This window comes from Chiloscyllium punctatum, chromosome 27 (assembly GCF_047496795.1).
Source record: "Chiloscyllium punctatum isolate Juve2018m chromosome 27, sChiPun1.3, whole genome shotgun sequence".
In the NCBI taxonomy this organism is placed as follows: Eukaryota; Metazoa; Chordata; class Chondrichthyes; order Orectolobiformes; family Hemiscylliidae; genus Chiloscyllium; species Chiloscyllium punctatum.
In genome coordinates, this window is record NC_092765.1 from 10,071,231 (window position 1) to 10,092,176 (window position 20,946).

Consider the following 20,946-nt stretch of genomic DNA (forward strand, 5'->3'; position numbering starts at 1 on the left):
CTTGTGACACATCGATAGTATCCCTGTCTCTGAGCTAGAAAGCCTGAGTTCGCATCCCACCTGCTCCAGGATTCAGAATAAATCGAGCAGGTTGACTTTTTTTAAAAATTGTGACCAGTAGAATGGTTGGTTCAAAGAGACATTACACTCCTGCAATTTTCTTAAGATCTATTTAAGACGATTTGAGATACTCCCAAAATATTCCTCTTAAAAGACGAATGAAACAGGTTGCCCATCATTAGTCATCCACATTCTCCTTTACTGTGGTGTTTTCTGATGCTTCTTGAGGTAGCCTTGAAGTCTCTACTGGATATTAAAAGTATTGTAGCACATCTTTCTACAGTATTGTGCTGTTGACAGACTCGGTTTTAGTGTAGATCATTTGATGATCCAAAGTTTGCTTGAAATTTACCGGTGCATGCTGTCATTATTGCACAAAAAAATGGGCAAGTTGAGGGACTTTTAAGAGTGATAGCATGAGTTGTTAATCTTCAGAACAACTTGCACTGCTCCACCATTGCCTCTCTCAAACAGAAACGGGCACTTAGCTGTTATTTTAGGAAATTGCGTATTCATAAATTAATTATGACTAAGTTCATAGCAGAACGTTATAATTGTTAGGAGCATAAGTGCCTTTTTTTAAGACTTGATTATTGTTAGTGTCCATAAACCTTTTGTAAACTAGAAGAGAACAACTTAAACATGTAATAACTTCCTTTTTTAATCTTCCATCTCTCTTGAGCACTCTCTCCCATCATTATTTCTTATCATTTCTTTCTGTAAGATATTGACTCCAATTTGCTTTCTTTTGTCTCCAGTTTATTTCTCAATCCTTAAATTGCATTGGATAAGGAGATAGACTGCTTGTCCAGTTGCTGTGACAATGTTGTTACCAACATGCACTTGACAAAGTATGGCACAAGAATTTTTTAAGCCAAAAGTTGATGGAAAAATCCTGCAGTGATATGCCTCAAAGATGTCCCACTCCCCACAATCTGGTCCATTTTGCTAAATAATGAAATGTGGTGGTTCCCCAAATGGTGTACCATGGTTTTTGCAAGGTTCGTAGTTGAAACCAGGATCTGTGGGGGGAATTGCTTCATTATTATTTTAGCAGCTAATCTACTTTTTAGAAGTATGCATATTGGAGTCCAATATACAAATTAGTGCCAGATGCACAATTGTTTTTGACAGCATCGGGAGTTCATTCAAGGGAGTTCCCTTCTGTTGTGCAGTGTAGGTAATGACTGACCATATGATATGGTCTCCTTGGGAGATGAAGTGAATTTGTTTGGTATTGGTTTCCATAGAGTTTGGGTGTAACTACATAACTTTTAAGATACATATTTTGAAAACAAACTTATCTTCATAATATTATCCACCTCTATTACAGCATGAAGAAAATATAGTGAAACTCATAGTTTCTCTCAATTTGTCCATGGATTAACACATAGAATTTGTACTTGTTCCTCCCCACTTAATTTGCCAGCTATCCCCTGAAAAGCATTAAAAACATTTAGATTATTTCTAAAGCCTCATGGTATGTTTGCTTTATTAGAAAATATAATTCCACCATATATTCCTTCCAGGAATGGTTTTGTTCCTTTGATTTGTATACTTTGTGACTTCATTAACTTAAATACTGAGTAACATTTAATTTCTTCTGACAGTTCAGAAATTCATTTTAGCATGTTTATCTCAGGAATCATTAAATTGAGTCAGAGAATCATAATATACTGTATGTTAGCTGCAACTGTCCAAAACATTGTATCTTATATTTTTTAACTTTGTTTTTAAATGCAGCTTCATCATGGCCACAGAAGTTAGCTCAAACACTTCAACAGGAAATCCCCAACAGCAGCAGTCAAGTTCTGAGCAACAAGAGCCTCCCAACTTTGACAAAGCAGAGAAACAGCCAAAGGAGAACCAGCAGCTCACAGAAGTAGTGGACAAGCAAACAGCAGCAGTACCAGTCAACGGTGGTCCAGCCCACAAAGAGGAGGCAGAGAAGGCGCAGTCCTCAAGCAGCAAAGGATTGTCTCGCTTCTTACCTGGCTGGCTCAAGAGACCCAAATCTCAGATTTCAGAAGAAGAGTGTGGAAAGGAAACTGGATTAGCTTCTGTGGAGGACAATGCTATACAACTACAACAACAACTGAATTCTGTAGAGCAAAAAGAAGAAAGAGGACAAGGGGCCCCTATTGCTGATCAGGAGTTGGATGATAATATTGAAGAGGAAGCAACTTTAGATTTACATTCCCTGAGTAGTGTTGAAACACAGGTAACAGGTGTTTCTGTCATTTAATCCATTCTTAGGTGGATAACCATTACGTGGTGGGAAACTTTTTTATTTATTGCTTTAAATTTGTTGATTTATAATTAGCATCTATTACTTAGATTAGATTACTTACAGTGTGGAAACAGGCCCTTCGGCCGAACAAGTCCACACTGACCTGCCAAAGTGCAAACCACTGAGACCCATTCCCCTACATTTACCTCTTCACCTGACACTAAGGGCAATTTAGCATAGCCAATTCACCTAACCTGCACATGTTTGGACTGTGGGAGGAAACTGAAGCACCCGGAGGAAACACACGCAGACACGGGGAGAATGTGCAAACTCCACACAGTCAGTCACCTGAGGTGGGAATTGAACCCGGGAATCTGGCGCTGTGAGGCAGCAGTGCTAACCACTTTGCCACCGTGCCACCATAAAAGTGGTTCTATGTCCCAAGGGAAGCCCTACAATAGCAATATACAGAGCTTGGATGAAACATACATTATTGTGAAAGGTGTTCTTAGATACTAAGATTCCTCTCCTCTCGTTTGATTTATAGGTTTTTGACTGAAGCACTGATTTTGAAATAAACACCAATGCTCCCAAAGTTATCCAAATTCATAATAGTTATCAAAATTACTAAGGACTTAAGATGTAATTGTAAATAACAAAATAAATCTGCTAAATTATTATTCCTTACAGCCATTCTCCCTATTTACAATTTAACTGTTTTGCTTTTCTTCCTAACTTATTGATCTACTTTGCAAGAATACAATAAGAACTCCTACCATCCAATTTGAAAATGTCTGAGAGTTTCACAAAATTGGTTTTCAAGTCTTATTTTGATTCCGTAGTTGTCAGAAAATTGTACGTATATGCAATGCATTCAGTCATAGTGTTGAATCCTAAGAATTGTCAATTAAATAAACACATTCATGTAGTCAGAAGGATTAATGAAAAGGTCACAATCCATTTGTTTTTGCTTTGAATTAGTGGTTTTCTTTCTCATTTCAAGAACAAAAACAGCAACTTTTGGATAGAATACATTTTTCTGACCAACCATTTTCCAGAATATGTTTGTTGTTTTTGCATCAGAAACATTATGTTGTTGGTGAGTTAGAGTTTCTCTGTATATGATGTTTGGAAAACAGTTACCTTTTAAGAAATGTCCATGATTAGACTTCCATTTAACTTGATTAAAGCTCTAGTGTCTGTCCTATTTTGTACAGGTCGATCTGCGATAATGTGTTTCATTAATGCAAATTCGCTATAACATGATTGAAGAATTGGGGGCACTGTTTCTAAAAGGCGATCTTTTAAAGTGTGTATCGGTTATTATGCAATACTGGCCCCATTAGTTTAAATGGTGCTGCTTTTATGTGATTTTCTTATAACATGGGGTTGCATGAGAATGGAAGTACTGCATTATACCAGAACTGAGTGCAGTTTATTTTTCTTGTCTAAGTTATCACTGCAGAAATTTGGAAACAACTATTTTTAGTAGTGTTGCCGCATTGGTGGACAAATCTTAAATCAGAATACAATTGGTTGTTGATTGCTGTTTGAAATGTTTTTACATGAATGGAAACATAATATTCTGAACTTTATTCACAGCCAGCAAGGCTCCACCATATGAGACCATCTATGTGAAAAGTCTTGATGTTTGCAATCTAATTTTCAATAATCTTTCACCAGAGGCTTGCACTTTATTAAGTGTTTAATCCATTTGATTAAAAGATGTTAATGTAATTAAATTATAGTACTACTGAAATTTAAATTAAAAGTTAGCAAAGACCAATTTGCATTCGGGTGATCCCAGATCTTTCTCTCAGATGACCTAATATAAATTTGTAATATTAATAATTACCTTTCCATTGAACAGCTGAGGAATTGGCAAGTGAATTTTTGACAGAATAATTCAATTCAAAAATATTCAGACTTATAAATTGTTGATATGCAAATGTTTGATTTTTAAAAATTCAGTCACAATTTGTAGGTAATGCTTTGTTGCCTATTCCTAATTTCCCTTGAGGAGATGGTAATGAAACTGGTTTAGTGTGGGGTCACCCATATTAGGAAAGGGGTCAGCTATAGTAGAAGGAATGGTTCAAAGTTAGGATTGTGTATGGCTTGGAGAAACATTTTCAGGTAGTGGTGTTCTCAGACTTGTTCAAACTTTAAATTGCGAAACACAAATATTTGGTCATTTAAATTAACACGTCTTTTTTTATGTGCTGCATTTTATTTTGGCTGTAGTTCCGTAAAGCATGAACACCAGGTGCAGTTTTGCAGGTTTCCTTAGTATGTTGGATGCATGGAATAAAAAACGTGCTACCTCCTGAGAAGAATGTTCTCTAGCAAATTTAGAATTGCCAGTTTGTTCACTGTCATTAATAACATGAACATGGTTTGTAGTTTTACAGTCAGTAAATCATTCATGTATTGCCAAACTTCTGCTACTCTGCAGCCAAAGATGGCCTAAGAGTGATGTCAAATTGATTTGTTTTTTTTTCTGTCCACATCACAATTTGCAACCAGACAGATGCTGTAACAAAAATACACTTCTGGTTTGGAAATCTACTGAATAAAGGATTTAACTTTGTTTAACATTATGTCTTTTAACAGTTATGTTGAAACAAAAAGATGGACATTTGGCTATGTGTGTGATGTCAGTCAGTTCTAAACTGTCTAAAATTTATTTACTTTTATCAGGATAAGGACAGTTCATATTTTATATGTAGAATGCCACACATTAAAAATTAGATCATTAGATTATAATTTGTTTATTTTTTTTAAAAAAACGGACACAGATCCATACTCCTCATTGTTCTGTATAAATCACACAAAGCAATTTGATTCAGTGCAATGCAGTGAAGTCGAAACATTCAGGGTAGGGTACATCCTTTCTGAATACTCTGATTGCTGTTACAAACTAACAGTGATGCCATTTTTCTGCCAACATTTACTCCTGTAATTCTACATGCTATCAGCATTTTTCAAACAATCTTTGAAGTTAGTTGGCCCCTGTAGGATGAAATGCAAATTTTTTTTCCCTAACTTAGTTGCCACTGAGCTTATAAACTATACTTGTTTATTCAAGTATGATGCTATCAGCACAAGTTTTATGAAAATATATCTTTGCTGTTTAAATTATGTGCTTGATTTTTACTTGTAGCCAGCACAAGAAGACAAAGAAGATCTTCTTGTCGAGAAGGATTCAGTGATTAAGGATGAAGTAAAACTAGAAACTCCTGAAGCGAAACAAGGTCAAAGTACGGAGCCACAAACTAGTGAAGCTTTGAAACCACTTCCAAAGATTACCAAAAAATCCAAAACCATGCGTTGCAAGGTGACTCTATTGGATGAAACTGAATTTCAGTGTGATGTTGAGGTAATAATTTTGCACTTTTTCCAGCATTGAATATTTTCTGTGTAACCTTTCAACTATTGATTAAAATTTTGGGAGTTAGCTTGGAGGAAATTCATTACAAACCCACAAAAGTTTTAACCAAACTTCACATGCCCAATAATTAACAAGTCTCTATGAAAAATAACTAAGCAATAGTATTTTACTTCACATATATATATATATATATAACAATGTGAGACAAATGTTGTTTTGTGTTTTCCCGCCTCCTGTTTGGTCCTCATGCACCATATACCAACTGAGAGGATGGGAAGGGAACCTGCCTCCAGGTATTTGTCTTTTGCACCATTTAACCAGCTACTAGGTGTGCAAGGACGCTCTGGGGTAATCTTTCTAACTTTCTTCTTCATACCTGCACAAAAGCTTCTGAATCTTTCGTTGTTGCTACTAATTGGTAATCTTAACAGTTAGTAACTGATATGGGTGAGGTTGCAAGTTCACCTCTGTATGATGCAGTGCTTTGGCAGTTCTGTTCTAGAACACCAGCCTGCTTTATCGGATGGTTCACCTAAATTATTTCTATTGAAAGGCACAAGATAACTACAATCTTGTGAAATGCCGCTATGGTTCCAAACAAATGTTTGGGAACGGACGAACTTAAAGCCAGAGGAATTTCAAGCTTGGCTTCTAAACAGGAAGGGGTTACTGAATTTGTCATGACTGCATTTAGCTTTGTGATCCTTGGAAATAATGGGCTATGGTAGAATTAAGCAGTTTAGTAATTTGTTTGTAAAAATCCATTTTTCAGTATTACGTACTTGGTGTTTTACACGAGATGCAGATGAGTGTCTTTAAGATAACCAGAATTAATTTATCTTGATTTGTATCCAGGATGGAAGAGTGTGGTTTAAGTTATTATTGGATTGCCGTATTATATTGTTCATAACAATATTACACTTCTGAAACTAAATTACCTTTTTAGTTTCCTGTGGTTGCAAGACCCCAGAGCTGAACTGCCCACAAAGTGCAAAGTAAATGCTTGAAGTGATCCTGGCATGGCCTAACATTGGATCCTATCAAACTGTTGTTAGTCAGGAGATGCATTGATTCTGCCAGTTGATGGGAGCCAGTGTTTAAATGTACTAGCTTAATGCAGATGCAAATAAATGTTCAGGTCATCAAAATACATTTCATAGTTATAGTGATGAGATACTTTCATTTGCAGATGTGTTTTTGTGAGAATGTGATCACTACTAGTGCTGTCGCTAGGCTTGTTCAGAAAACTTTTTTAACAAATTTTTAAAAATTGTTATAGTATCTCTAAAGGCTCCACCTATCTGGATTTTACTTCTTAACTCAAAATTCCATTAAGCATTTGATAGCACAAAGTCTGTAAAACGCTGAACAAAACAATCCTAGTGGCAACATTCATAATTATACTGTAGCAATGCATGTGCAGTACTTAGTGATGTGGCTCTTGTGAGTTTTAATATTGAGAATTAAAATTATTTAATAAGTCAATACATAAAATACAACAAACTGACAATTTTAGGGAATAATATTCACTATTTTGTATTACAGAGACATTCCAAGGGACATGAACTCTTTGCCAAAGTGTGCCAACATCTTAACCTTCTGGAGAAGGACTATTTTGGTCTGGCCGTTTGGGATTCCACAAATCAGAGAGTAAGCGCTTTTATTTTGTTTAAAAACATGAGGGAAATTGGTCACACCATTTTTTTTCCTGTAAGGCAGTCTTCTAATGTCTTGTGATATAACAACTGCATTTAAAATCTTATTGTTTCACTACCTTTACGCTTAAGCATTCAGAATTAAAATAATTGCTCATCTTCTTTAACATTATCAATTTTGAGTTGTAGCGATGTAGAAAACGCCGCGGGTTACTGGGTTTGTGTGAAATGTGTGTTGTGAGACTGCCTCATTCTTGGCTACATTGATGCTACAGCTATGAGGCAAGAAGCATGTTGAAAATACGAAAAGGAACTATTTCTTGGAAGCAGCTATGTCTTGTGTTTCATGTGATTACAAAAGAACAAGCTCAGCTAACTATCCTAATCCAGGAAAGAAAGAGATGGAAATTAAAAATAAGGTCTGAGAACAATACAAATACATTTTTTTTAAAAGTTAAAAATCACACAACACCAGACTATAGTCCAACAGATTTAATTGGAAACGCTAGTTTTCAGAATGCCTCTCCTTCATCACACTCCCTCTCTGTCGCCCCCTGTCTCTCTCGCCGTCTAGCTCTCTCACCGTCCCCTCGTCCCTCTCTCTCCCCCTCACTCTCTCCCCTCTCTCCCCCTCTATCTCTCCCCCTATCTCTCAGCCCCTCTGTCTCTCAGCCCCTCACCATCTCACCCCGTCACCGTCTCGCCCCCTCTCGCTCTCACCACCTCGCTCTCAACACCCTCTCTCACTCAACCCCCTATTTCACCCCTCTCTCTGTCTCACCCATCTCTCTCAGTAGGTGGATGAAGGAGCGACACTCCGAAAGCTAGTGCTTTCAATTAAACCTGTTGGACTATAATCTGGTGTTGTGATTTTTAACTTTCTACACCCCAGTTCAACACCAGCATCTCCAAATCATTTTTTTAAAAGAAGTTGTAACCCTTGCCTTCTGGTTCAAGAAGTCATCTGTCCCCTCAGTAAGGTTCATTAAAATAGGCACGAGGACCTTGGAGGAATTGTCAACAAACAAACATATTTTGATGTTTAGATTACAGCACAGAAGGAAGCCATTAGGTCTATTGTGCTTGCACTGACTCTTGAAAGGATTATTCAATTAACCCACTTGCCTACTGTTTCCTCATTGTTTAGCAAATCTGTTCTCCTCCCTCTTTTTTTTTTGAAATCCCCTTCCTTATGCCTTTCAGGCAATGTATGCCAAATCAGAGCAACTCACTGCATAATAACAATAGTTGAACTCTCGTGGTTTTGAGCACATATTCTAAATCTCCCATTAACTTTCTCTGCTTTAACTGTTCTACTGCCACACCTAGGCAGCATTCTAGTAAATCCTTTTTTGTATCACCTCTAACCTCTGACTCCTTCCTATACTCTGGTGTCTAAATTAAGTACTCCAACTGTGTTGTAAACTGTAAATTATAAATATTTAGAACAATAACCCTGCATATTCTGTGGATTTACTTTATAATCTGTTCTTAGTTGTTTGCAGAAATATTTTTTACTAATTCCCTTTAGAGTGCAAGTATTCCTGAAAAGCCAATAAAATTTAAAGTATTTCTCAAGAACTTAATTAAAAGGAAGATAACAGACTTACAGCTTCAGAGAAGAACAAGCAAAAGACTAATAAAAGTTTTATAATCCTGTATTATGAAATAAACTTTTAACTTAATTCATTTATCACAAAGTAGTCATCAGAGTAAATCGTGCCACTTTGTATGCCTCACTGATGAGACTACATTTCAAATGATATGTGTTGTTTTGGCCACGATACATTCAACCAGATGTATAGTGAGAAATTAGCACAATTATAGACCCTGTTGCTGGTGGAAAAACCTGCAGAGTGAAATATGAGAAAGCAATGTGATCCGGATCTTTAAATGTTCGTGAGCATATAGATATAAACAAATTGTTCCATTTGATATGGACACAAATATAGCCCAAGTTTGAAATTGACCAAGTTCATATGAAAGTATTAGGATTACGAGGATACAATCCAACTAATGCACACGTTAAAATAAAACCTAAATTAAAATCCAGCTCCTTGTTTGGAGGGGTTAAGTAATTTGATTTGGAAACAAAATCATCTTAAATGAAGATGGTTATTGATTTGAGAGGATACAATACTCATCTGGGCATGATGGTTCCAGTGCTGATGGGACAGGCTTTGAGTGATGCTGACAGAGCCAGTGCAAAAAAAAAGCTAAATGAATATTTTGGAGATTTATTTATTTTTAGAGGGTAAATCATTTATGCAGAACTCTCCTTGAAAATAAAAAAGTAGAGTGTGCTTTATGAAGCAATAGATTATTTACCCTCAGTGGAAGAAGGGGGCTTACTAGTCCAAGTTGTCCTCATTTCATGGTTCATTATGCTGGATATTTAGAATTTTTAGAGGAAAATGCTGCATTCGTTTACACTTTAAAGCACTGTTTGCTGAGGTTCCATGTTAATGAATTGAATATATATTCAACATGTATTTGTTTTGTCAGTTGGGAAACTGAATGGAAAAGTAGGCACCTTTTGCAGGTCTGACATTCAGTCAGTAGTTTGAGATTCATGAGGCACTACTGGATTTGTCAGATGAGAAACCGATGGAGAATATACTTTAGTGTTGAATAAAGGGCCATAAACAGACCAACTACCTGATGTCAAGTGTAATTATCATTTTCTTTTGTTTCTGCATCGATTTTCTGTCCTTGCAGGGCTACAGCTTCACACACTGCAGATCCTATACTCATCAACAAATTATTCATTGCTGATTTTTACAGCAAGCTTTGGCGGACTATTTTTCTGGGTACCTATAACAGCTGAGCCAACATACATATGCACGTACATTTGCAGCAGGGGTCACTGAATGTTTATTGTGTATGAATAGTAGACGCAGGTTGTACATAGTTGTCATCTAATCTTAAGATTTTTATTTTTGTTTTAAACAGCAATTATTATGTTAGTTTTAGCAGTAGTCTTCAAATGTAAAGTTAAATTTTGCATTTCATTTCTCCTAAAACTTAACTGATATTTACTAAATTTTAGGTTAAAAGAAGTCTTTTTCAAGCTTGTCTTTCTTCATTGTCTCAAACTATGCTTTTAGAATTTGTATTTGGAAACAAATGCCTTGCGTAGAAGTATTTTAGCAGTGTGTCAGTATTTTCACTCTGCAGTTTTTGAACATTCTAATAGTATCCTGTATTAATGGTTTTCATATATTTGCACATGGTGCAAGTTACAGACAAAAATGGGCAGATTATAGAACATAGAACAATACAGCACAGACCAGGCCCTTCAGCCCTCGATGTTACGCTGACCTGTGAACTAAGCCCATCCCCCTACACTATACCATTGTCACCCATATGCTTATCCAAGGACTTCTTAAATGCCCCTAATGTGGCTGAGTTAATTACATTGGCAGGCAAGGCATTCCACGCCCATACCACACTCTGAGTAAAGAACCTGCCTCTGACATCTGTCTCAAATCGATCACCTCTCAATTTGCAGCTGTGTCCTCCCCGTTCAAGTCAACATCATCATCCTAGGAAAAAGACTCACTCTATCCACCCTAGCTAATCCTCTGATCATCTTCTATGTCTCTATTAAATCCCCTGTTAGCATTCTTCTCTTTAAGGAGAACAGGCCCACGTCCCACAGCCTTTCCTCATTAAACCTTCCCTCCAGATCAGGCTACATCCTGATAAATCTCCTCCGCATCTTTTCCAATGCTTCCACATCCTTCCTGTAATGGGGTGACCAGAACTGTACACCATTTTCCAAATGAGGCCGCACTAGAGTTTTGCACAGTTGCAGCATAATATCACTGCTCCGGAACTCAATCCCTCTACCAGTAAAACCTAACACACTGTATGCTTTCTTACAGCATTATCAACCTGGGTGGTAACTTTCAGGGATCTATGTAAATGGATTCCAAGATCCACACTACCAAGAGTCTTTGCATTGACCCAGTATTCTTGCCAAAGTGGATTACCTCAAATGTATCTGCGTTGAACTCCATTTGCCATTTCTCAGCCCAATTCTGCAGTTTATCCAAGTTCCCTGTAACATTCTTCCACACTGTCTACCACTGCACTGACTTTAGTGTTATCTGAAAACTTACTAACCCGTCCACCTATGCCTGTGTCCAAGTCATTTATAAAAATGACAAACAACAGTGGTCCCAAAACAGATCCTAGTGGCACACCACAATTAAGCAGACTCCACGCTGAGTATTTTCCATCAACCACCATTGCCTTCTTTCAGAAAGCCAGTTTCTAACCCAAACTGCTAAATCATCTTCAATCCCATGCCTCCACATTTTCTCCAAAAGCCGACCATCTGGAACTTTATCAAAGGGTTTACTGAAGTCCATGTACACCACATCAACTGCCCTACCCTCATCCACATGCTTGGTCACCTTCTCAAAAAATTCAATGAGGTTTGTGAGATACGACCTGCCCTTGATGAAACCATGTTGATTATCTCCAATCAAATTGTTGCTTGCTAGATTATTATAAATCCAATCTCTTATAATCCTTTCCAAAACTTTTCCTACAACTGACTTAAGGCTCACTGGTCTATAATTACCTGGGTCTTCTCTACTGCCCTTCTTTAACAAGGGTACAACATTTGCAATCCTCTCGTCCTCTTGTACTAAATCTGTAGACAATGACCGCTCAAAGGTCAAGGCCAAAGGCTCTGCTATCTCTTCCTTAGCTTCCCAGAGAATCCTCTGATATATCCCCAGCCCAGGGGACTTATCTACTTTCACACCTTCTAGAATTGATAACACCTCCTCCTTGCTAACCTCAATCCTTTCTAGTCTAATAGTCTGAATCTCCGTCTTCTCCTCTACAATAGTCTCCTTTTTCTGAGTGAAAACAGATGCGAAATATTCGTTTAGCACCTCTGATCTCCACAGGATCCACGCGCAATTTCCCACTTCTGTCTTTGACTGGCCCTATTCCTACCCTAGTCATCTTTTTATTCCTCACGTACCTACAGAAAGCTTTAGGGTTTTCCTTTATTCTACCTGCTAAAGACTGCTCATGTCTCCTCCTTGTTCTTCTTAACTCTTTTCTCTTTAAATCCTTCCTAACTAATCTTTAACTGTCCATCGCCTCATCTCAACCATCTCATCTCAATGTCACATAAGCCTCCCTCTTCCGCTTAACAAGAGATGCAATTTCTTTAGTAAACCATGGTCCCCTTACCTTATCACTTCTTCCCTGCCCGACAGGGACATGTCAATCAAGGACATGCAAATATCTTTTCCTTTAACCAGCTCCACATTTTGATTGTCCCCATCCCCTGCATTTTGCTGCCCCATTCTATGCCTCCTAATTCTTGGCTAATCGCATGATAATTGCCCTTTTCCCCCATCTATAACTCTTGACCTGTGGCATGTACCTATCCCTTTCCATCACTAAGCTAAACGTAACCGAATTATGGTCACTCTCTTCAATGTGCTCACCTACCACTAAATCAACACCTGGCCTGGTTCATTACCAACTACCAGATCCAGTGTGGTCTCCCCTCTTGTCGGTCCTTCAACAAACTGTGTGTCAGGAAACCCTCCTGCACGCATTGGATAAAACTCATCCATCCAACATACTAGAGTTATAGCATTTCCAGTCAGTGTTGGGGAAGTTAAAGTCCCCCATAATAGACAATAGACAATAGATGCAGGAGTAGGCCATTCAGCCCTTCGAGCCTGCACCGCCATTCAATATGATCATGGCTGATCATTCCCAATCAGTATCCTGTTCCAGCCTTATCTCCATAACCCTTGACTCCACTATCTTTAAGAGCTCTATCCAATTCTTTCTTAAATGAATCCAGAGACTGGGTCTCCACTGCCCTCTGGGGCAGAGCATTCCACACAGCCACCACTCTCTGGGTGAAGTAGTTTCTCCTCATCTCTGTCCTAAATGGTCTACCCCGTATTTTTAAGTTGTGTCCTCTGGTTCGGCACTCCCCCATCAGCGGAAATATGTTTCTTCCTGCCAGAGTGTCCAATCCTTTCATAATCCTATATGTTTCAATCAGATCCCCTCTCGGTCTTCTAAACTCAAGGGTATACAAGCCCAGTCGCTTCAGTCTTTCCGTGTAAGGCAATCCTGCCATTCCAGGAATTGACCTCGTGAACCTACGCTGCACTCCCTCAATAGCCAGAATGTCTTTCCTCAAATTTGGAGACCAGAACTGTACACAGTACTCCAGGTGTGGTCTCACCAGGGCCCTGTACAGCTGCAGAAGCACCTTTTTGCTTCTATACTCAATTCCTCTTGTTATGAAGGCCAGCATGCTATTAGCCTTCTTCACGACCTGCTGTACCTGCATGCTTGCCTTCATTGACTGGTGGACAAGAACACCCAGATCTCTCTGAACAGCCCCTTTGCCTAATTTGATACCATTGAGGTAGTAATCTGCCTTCCTGTTCTTGCCACCAAAGTGGATAACCAGACATTCATCCACATTAAACTGCATCTGGCATGCATCTGCCCACTCACCTAACTTGTCCAGGTCACCCTGTAATGTCCTAACATCCTCATCACATTTCACCCTACCACCCAGCTTTGTATCATCAACAAATTTGCTAATGTTATTGCTGATACCATCTTCTATATCATTTACATATATTGTAAAAAGCTGCGGTCCCAGCACGGATCCCTGCGGTACCCCACTGGTCACTGCCTGCCATTCCGAAATGGAGCCGTTAATCACTACCCTTTGTTTCCTATTAGCCAACCAATTCTCTATCCAATCTAGTACTTTGCCCCCAATACCGTGCGCCCTAATTTTACTCACTAACCTCTTGTGTGGGACTTTATCAAAAGCTTTCTGAAAGTCCAGGTACACTACATCCACTGGATCTCCCTTGTCCATCTTCCGAGTTACATCCTCAAAAAATTCAAGAAGATTAGTCAAGCATGATTTCCCCTTCATAAATCCATGCTGACTCTGTCCTATCCTGTTACTATTATCCAGATGTGCCGTAATTTCATTCTTTATAATAGACTCCAGCATCTTTCCCACCACTGAGGTCAGACTAACAGGTCTATAATTTCCTGCTTTCTCCCACCCACCCTTCTTAAAAAGTGGCACAACATTAGCCGCCCTCCAATCCTCAGGAACCGACCCCGATTCTATTGAACTCTGGAAAATAGTCACCAGCGCATCCACGATTTCCCGAGCCACCTCCTTCAGTACCCTGGGATGCAGGCCATCAGGTCCCGGAGACTTATCAACCTTCAGACCTAACAGTCTCTCCAACACCAAATCCTGGCAAATATAAATTCCCTTAAGTTCAGGTCCTTCAGCCACTGTTACCTCAGGGAGATTGCTTGTGTCTTCCCCAGTGAACACAGATCTGAAGTACCCATTTAATTCCTCTGCCATTTCTTTGTTCCCAGTAATATATTCCTCTGTTTCTGTCTTCAAGGGCCCAATTTTTGTCCTAACCATTTTTTTGCCTTGGACATACCTAAAAAAGCTTTTACTATCCTCCTTTATATTCTTGGCCAGTTTACCTTCATACCTCATTTTTTCTCTGCGTATTTCCTTCTTACTAATCCTCTGTTGTTCTTTAAAAGCTTCCCAGTCCTCAGTTTTCCCACTTATCTTCGCTAAGTTATACTTTTTCTCTTTTAACTTTATATGTTTCTTTACTTCCCTCGTCAGCCACGGCCGCCCATGTCTCCTCCTGGGATCTTTCTTCCTTTTAGGAATGAACTGATCCTGCAACTTCTGCATTATACACAGAAATATCCGCCATTGTTCCTCCACGGTCTTCCCTGTTAAGGTATTGCACCATTGAACTTTGGCCAGTTGCTCCCTCATAGCTCCATATTTCCCTTTATTCAACTGAAATATTGTCACTTCCGATTGTACCCACTCCCTCTCAAATTGCAGATTGAAGCTTATTGTATTATGGTCACTACTTCCCAATGGCTCCTTCACTTCAAGGTCACTGACCAATTCTGGTTCGTTACACAATACCAGATCCAGAATCGCCTTATCCCTGGTCGGCTCCAGCACCAGCTGCTCTAAAAATCCATCTCTGAGGCACTCCACAAAGTCTCTTTCTTGAGGCCCGATACCATCCTGATTCTCCCAGTCTACCTGCATGTTAAAATCCTCCATAACAACTGTAGTAACATCTTTGCGACAAGCCAGTTTCAGCTCCTGATTCAACTTCCATCCGACATCCAGACTACTGTTTGGGGGCCTGTAGATGACTCCCATGAGGGTCTTTTTACCCTTAGTGTTTCGAAGCTCTATCCACACTGACTCTACATCCCCTGACTCTAGGTCCCCCCGCGCAAGGGACTGAATATCCTCCCTTACCAACAAGGCCACCCCACCCCCTCTGCCCGTCAGTCTGTCCTTACGATAGCACGTGTAGCCTTGAATATTCATTTCCCAGGCCCTGTCCCCATGAAGCCACGTCTCAGTTATCCCCACAATATCGTATCTGCCAATTTCCAAAAGAGCCTCAAGCTCATCCACCTTGTGTCTAATGCTTCGTGCATTCATATATAGAATTTTTAATTTGTTACTGCTCTCACCCTTCCCCTCAACCCTTATTTCACTCAACTTTACAGCATGATGCCTTTTCCAGTTTTCTGCCTCCTTGATACAGTTGTCTTTCTTGACTTCTCTTGTTCTAATTACCCCTTCAATTTCCTTTTTAAACATCCATCTTGTCCCCTCCCCCCCGCTACTTAGTTTAAATGTAGCGGTGTTGCAGCAGAAAACCTGCCTGCCAGAATGCTGATCCCTGATCTATTAAGGTGCAAGCCGTCTCTCTTGTAGAATTTATGGTTACCATAAAATACACCCCAGTGATCCAAGAACTTGAAACCTTGCTTCCTGCACCAGTTCCCCAACCACAAGTTCAAGTCCATTATCTCCCGGTTTCTGGCCACACTAGCCCGAGGAACTGGAAGCAAACTGGAGATAACCACCTTGGACGTCCTGCTTTTTAGCCTTCTTCCTAGTTCTCCGAAGTCTCGCTGTAGTATGTTCCTCCTCATCTTCCCGACATCATTTGTGCCGACGTGTACCACCACCTTGGGCTCTTCACCCTCGTCCTTGAGGATGTCCTGCACTCTGTCCGCGATGTCTTTCACTCTAGCACCAGGAAGGCAACACACCATCCTTAAATCCAGTCTGCTGCCACAAAAACCCCGGTCAGTTCCTCTCACGATGGAGTCCCCTATTACCACGGCTCTGTGCCATGTCCGACTCTTCCGCTCTGCTTCTGCGGCAACTTTTGATTGACGAACATGGCCGCCTTGCGAACTGGCAGTGTCATCAGACTCTACTGTTTCCAAAAGCTTCAACTTGTTCCTGACAGGTACTTCTCCCGGCGTCTCTTGCACCTGTCTCCTCTCTGCCTTCCTCATCGTCTGCACTCTTCTGCTCTCTTCTGGCATGATTGGTGTAATGACATCACTGAAGGTCTTGTCCAGAAAGATCTCGTTCTCTCGGATGAGCCTAAGGTCTTCGAGTTCTTTCGTCAGTGCTGCAATATGCTCGGTCAATTGCTGAATGTGCGCACACTTTCCACACATATATGAGCCAGACACACCAGAGTCGTTGACCTGCCACATCAAACACGTAGCGCACTGAACCAGCTGAGCAGTCATGTCTTCACCCTCTTCAACTGTGGCATAATCTCTTTACTCAACCTCCCTATCAAGATTCCTGAGCTGAAGCCTCACTCTTCGATCTAAACTTCCTTAGACCCTCTTCCTATGGCAAGTCTGTGGACTCTTAATTAAGGTTAGAGGAGGAGGGAGGGAGGGAGACCCTACTTTGTAGGACCTGGGGTTTAGAACACACCCACTCTAATAACAATCACTTACCTTCCCGACTGGCTTTGCGCTCCGTCTGCACTTCCGCCCAGCTCCCGCCGCTCTCTGCTGCGAAAAGACCGTTGGCGTCGAGGTAAGTTCTTTATATAACAATCACTTACCTTCCCGACCGGCTTTGCGCTCCGTCTGAACTTCCGCCCAGCTCCCGCCGTTCTCTGCTGCTCTCACTGTTCCTTTCACTCCTACCCAGAATTGAATTGCCAATCCTCTCCTCCACATGCCTGGAACTTTGCGGAGGCCAATAAAAAAACTCCTAGCAGTGTGACCTCTCCTCTCCTCTCCTGTTTCTAACCTCAACCCATATTACCCCAGTAGACGAGTCCTTGTCAAAAGTTCTTTCAGCCACCATTATACTGTCCTTGACTAACAAAGCCACACCTCCCCCTCTTTTACCACTTTCCCTGATCTTAATTAAAGATCTAAACCCTGGAACCTGCAACATCCATTCCTGATCCTGCTCTATCCATGTCTCCGGAAATGGACACAACATTGAAGTCCCAGGTACCGATCCATGCTGCAGGCTCGCATACCTTATTCGGGATACACCTGGCGTTGGAGTAGACACATTTCAAACCAGCTTGCTGTCTGCTAACACACTCCTGTGACCGTGAAATCATGTGCATGTCCTCCCTACTCACATCCTTCTGTGCACTGGAACTACACCTCAGGTTCCCATTATTGCTTTAAATGCTTTTGCACTCTCCAGAGAATACAAGGACTGAATATGGGACACAGGTTTGTGTTTGGAAGTTATACATTTGCATTCAACTTCTTTCTTGCTGTAAGCAGTAATATTCACTTAATGGATTGCACAGAATTTATGTATCCAGTCAATCTTTTGCATATTGTGTAGATTATAAATCGCTTGAAATATATAAACAAATGTGACTTTGCATTAGTTAACAGTATTGGGAAGGGTTTAGTGTAGTTCAAAAGATTTTAATTGAACAGATCTCAAATTTGTTCATCCACCCTAAGTAGCAGGACCCATTAGTTGAAAGCGATTTCACTGAAAAGCTGAAACCATGCTGTGTGTAACCTTAATGATGTACGTTTTTCCCACAACATCAAAACAAGTTTAAAAATAACGAGAGCCCTTCAGAAGGGATTTACTTTAGAAACAGCAGATTTTAAGGTTGAGTTTAATCTTTGGTTTATCAGATGGGTAAGGGTAAAAGAGCTATCAATTACTAAACACCTTACATTGTTTCTAGCATTAAACAGCAGAATGTGATTTGAATAGTTGAGTGCATCCATAATCTTTATTTGTCATAAGTAGAATGTTTCTGTTGTGTTTCCTGATTTAACTTGTTTCTATATTAATTAATTTCCTCTATTGAATAAAGTTAGGGCAAAAAAAACATTTCCTTGATTAAAGTGAGAGGCCATGGTTCCTCAAAAGCAAGTGCAACTGATAGGATATTGATCTAACTGTTATCCATATCATAAAGCATTCATATAATTTAATAGCAGAAAGATAAAAGATTCCACTCTGAAAGTAAACAATTCCTATTTATTCAGCACCTTCAATATTATGAAACATCCTAAGGCACCTCAGGAGTATGATCAAACAAAACCTGGCATCGTGACTCATAATGTGATAATTGACCAAGCTTTTGGTGATTTGATCTAAGCTTCAAAGGGCTTTTGCCCGAAACGTCGATTTCGCTGCTCGATGTATGCTGCCTGAACTGCTGTGCTCTTCCAGCACCACTAATCCAGAATTTGGTTTCCAGCATCTGCAGTCATTGTTTTTACCTAAGCTTCAAAAAAGTCATACCTTTTAAAGTACATAAGGAAGATAGAGAGGTGTAAGGAAAGAATTGTAGAGCTTAGAGCCAGGACATTCGAAAGTGTGGTCACCATTGAGCAATTATAATTGTGGAAAATCAAGAGGCATTAGAGGAGTACAAATATCTCAGGAGGAGCTTTATAGAGATGTGGAAGGATTTGAAAAGAGGATGAAAATTTTGAAGTTAAGTCATTGCTTGACCAGGAACCATTATAGGTCAACAAAAACAGGTCACTGGGGACTAGTGCTTGCTCCAAATTAAGATTGCCGTGTCCCTGATAGGAAGAATGTGCTGGAAGTAAAGTCCTACTATTCATTGCACATGTGAAATATGACCATTTTAATCACTAGGATGGTTGATCTATCTGATTGTGACGACTATTCAAGTTTTAAAAAAAAAAATCTCTCATAAATGAACCAGCAAGCAAAACATTTATTATAACAAACTTATACTCTAAGATGTCGCAAGGACAACTGATTAATTATTAAGAAGCAAAATTAAATGATACGCCTAGTTAAATTCAAAGACATAAATATATACCTACACACATTTATTCACAAATTAGAATGGAAAAGACAGACCAGCCAAATGGTTTTTAGGAGTATCGTGGATGGGCAGTTTTGCCTAAAATAAACAACTTAAATGAATACAAAGAGTGACACAATGACTAGGTGGTTCCTGCTGCCTCACAGTGCCAGGAACCCAGGATCTATTCCAACAAGGGTGACTCCGTGTGGGTTAGTTGATTTGGCTATGCTAGATTGCCCCATGGTGTCCAAGGACATGCAGGCTGGGTGGATTAACCATTATAAATGTGTTGTTATGGGAATAGGGTAGTGGACTGGGTCTGAGTGGAATGCTGTTCAGAGGGTCAGTGCAGACTCCATGGCGTCTTTCCACACTCTAAGGATTCTGTGGATTGAAAGTCCAAAGCACAAGAGGAAATTAGATGACCTTGTTTTTGGCAATTAAATCATGATGTCAACTACAGCAGACTTTAGTTTAATGACTAGTCACTTGGACTTGGACCTCGTTTGAGTTGCCAGTTTTTGTCTTTTAGAGACTTTCAGGTGATTTCTTTTTCACACTTTGGTAGGACAAGGTTATATGGTTTATTTTCGGGCTTTTGGATGTTCAGGTCCATCTCCTCTCAGCTCATTCCATGAAAAACTGGTAGTTAAAACCAATCCTAAAACTGTTTCTGTAGTTTTTTTTTTAACAACTCAAAGGCACTTGGTGCCAGCTAGTCTCAGAAGTATCAAATCCAGCTTCTTTCAAAAGTTACATGCTCTTGTATAACCAATGAGTAAACATCTCACAACTCCACTTTTTGTTTTGGGTTAGAAAAGAAAAACTAATAATCCAAACTTTTCTAATTTATATTTCACATTACATGTGTAGATCTTACAAGAAATAGGCAGCAGAGTTTCAGATGATCACAAGTTTTATGGAGGACACAATATGAGACACCATTTAGGAATGCATTGGAATAGTTGAGTTTATACATAATGATAAGGAATGAGTGAGTGTTTCAGGAATAGATGAACTGAGGCAGGTGAAGAGGAGTGATGTTACACAGATGGAAATAGTCTTATTGATCACATAGATATGAAGTTGAAAGATCATTTTGGGATCAAATGTGACCCCCAAGATCAAATACAGACTGGCTTAATCTCAGATTATTGTTAGGGAAAATCGTAAAATTGGGAGTTATAAAATGAAGCTTCAAATCGAATTGAAAATAATGGCTTTACTCCTCCAAGTATTTATTTGGGTGAAATTTCAACTATTCAATTCTGGATAAATCATAAGACAACATCACAAATAAGGCAAAGTCACCATAGTCATACTGGATGGTACGACTGCTCATTCATTAAAGAGAGATGACTGGTGATATTTTAATCTGGGAGTCAGCATGCCTGAAGTGAGGGG

The 20,946-nt window shown here is 39.6% G+C and overlaps 1 protein-coding gene across 11 annotated transcripts in view; it reads left to right on the forward strand.

The window, feature by feature from the left end:
* epb41a (erythrocyte membrane protein band 4.1a) overlaps window positions 1-20,946 on the forward strand; it is a 156,019-nt gene that overhangs the window by 53,651 nt on the left and 81,422 nt on the right. For all 11 annotated transcript variants that reach the window (XM_072548039.1, XM_072548045.1, XM_072548038.1 and 8 more), the window contains exons 2-4: window positions 1,804-2,281; window positions 5,454-5,669; window positions 7,227-7,331. In XM_072548039.1, coding sequence (XP_072404140.1) covers window positions 1,811-2,281; window positions 5,454-5,669; window positions 7,227-7,331 — 792 coding nt within the window. In that variant the 5' untranslated portion in view covers window positions 1,804-1,810. The remainder of the gene's footprint in view (window positions 1-1,803; window positions 2,282-5,453; window positions 5,670-7,226; window positions 7,332-20,946) is intronic.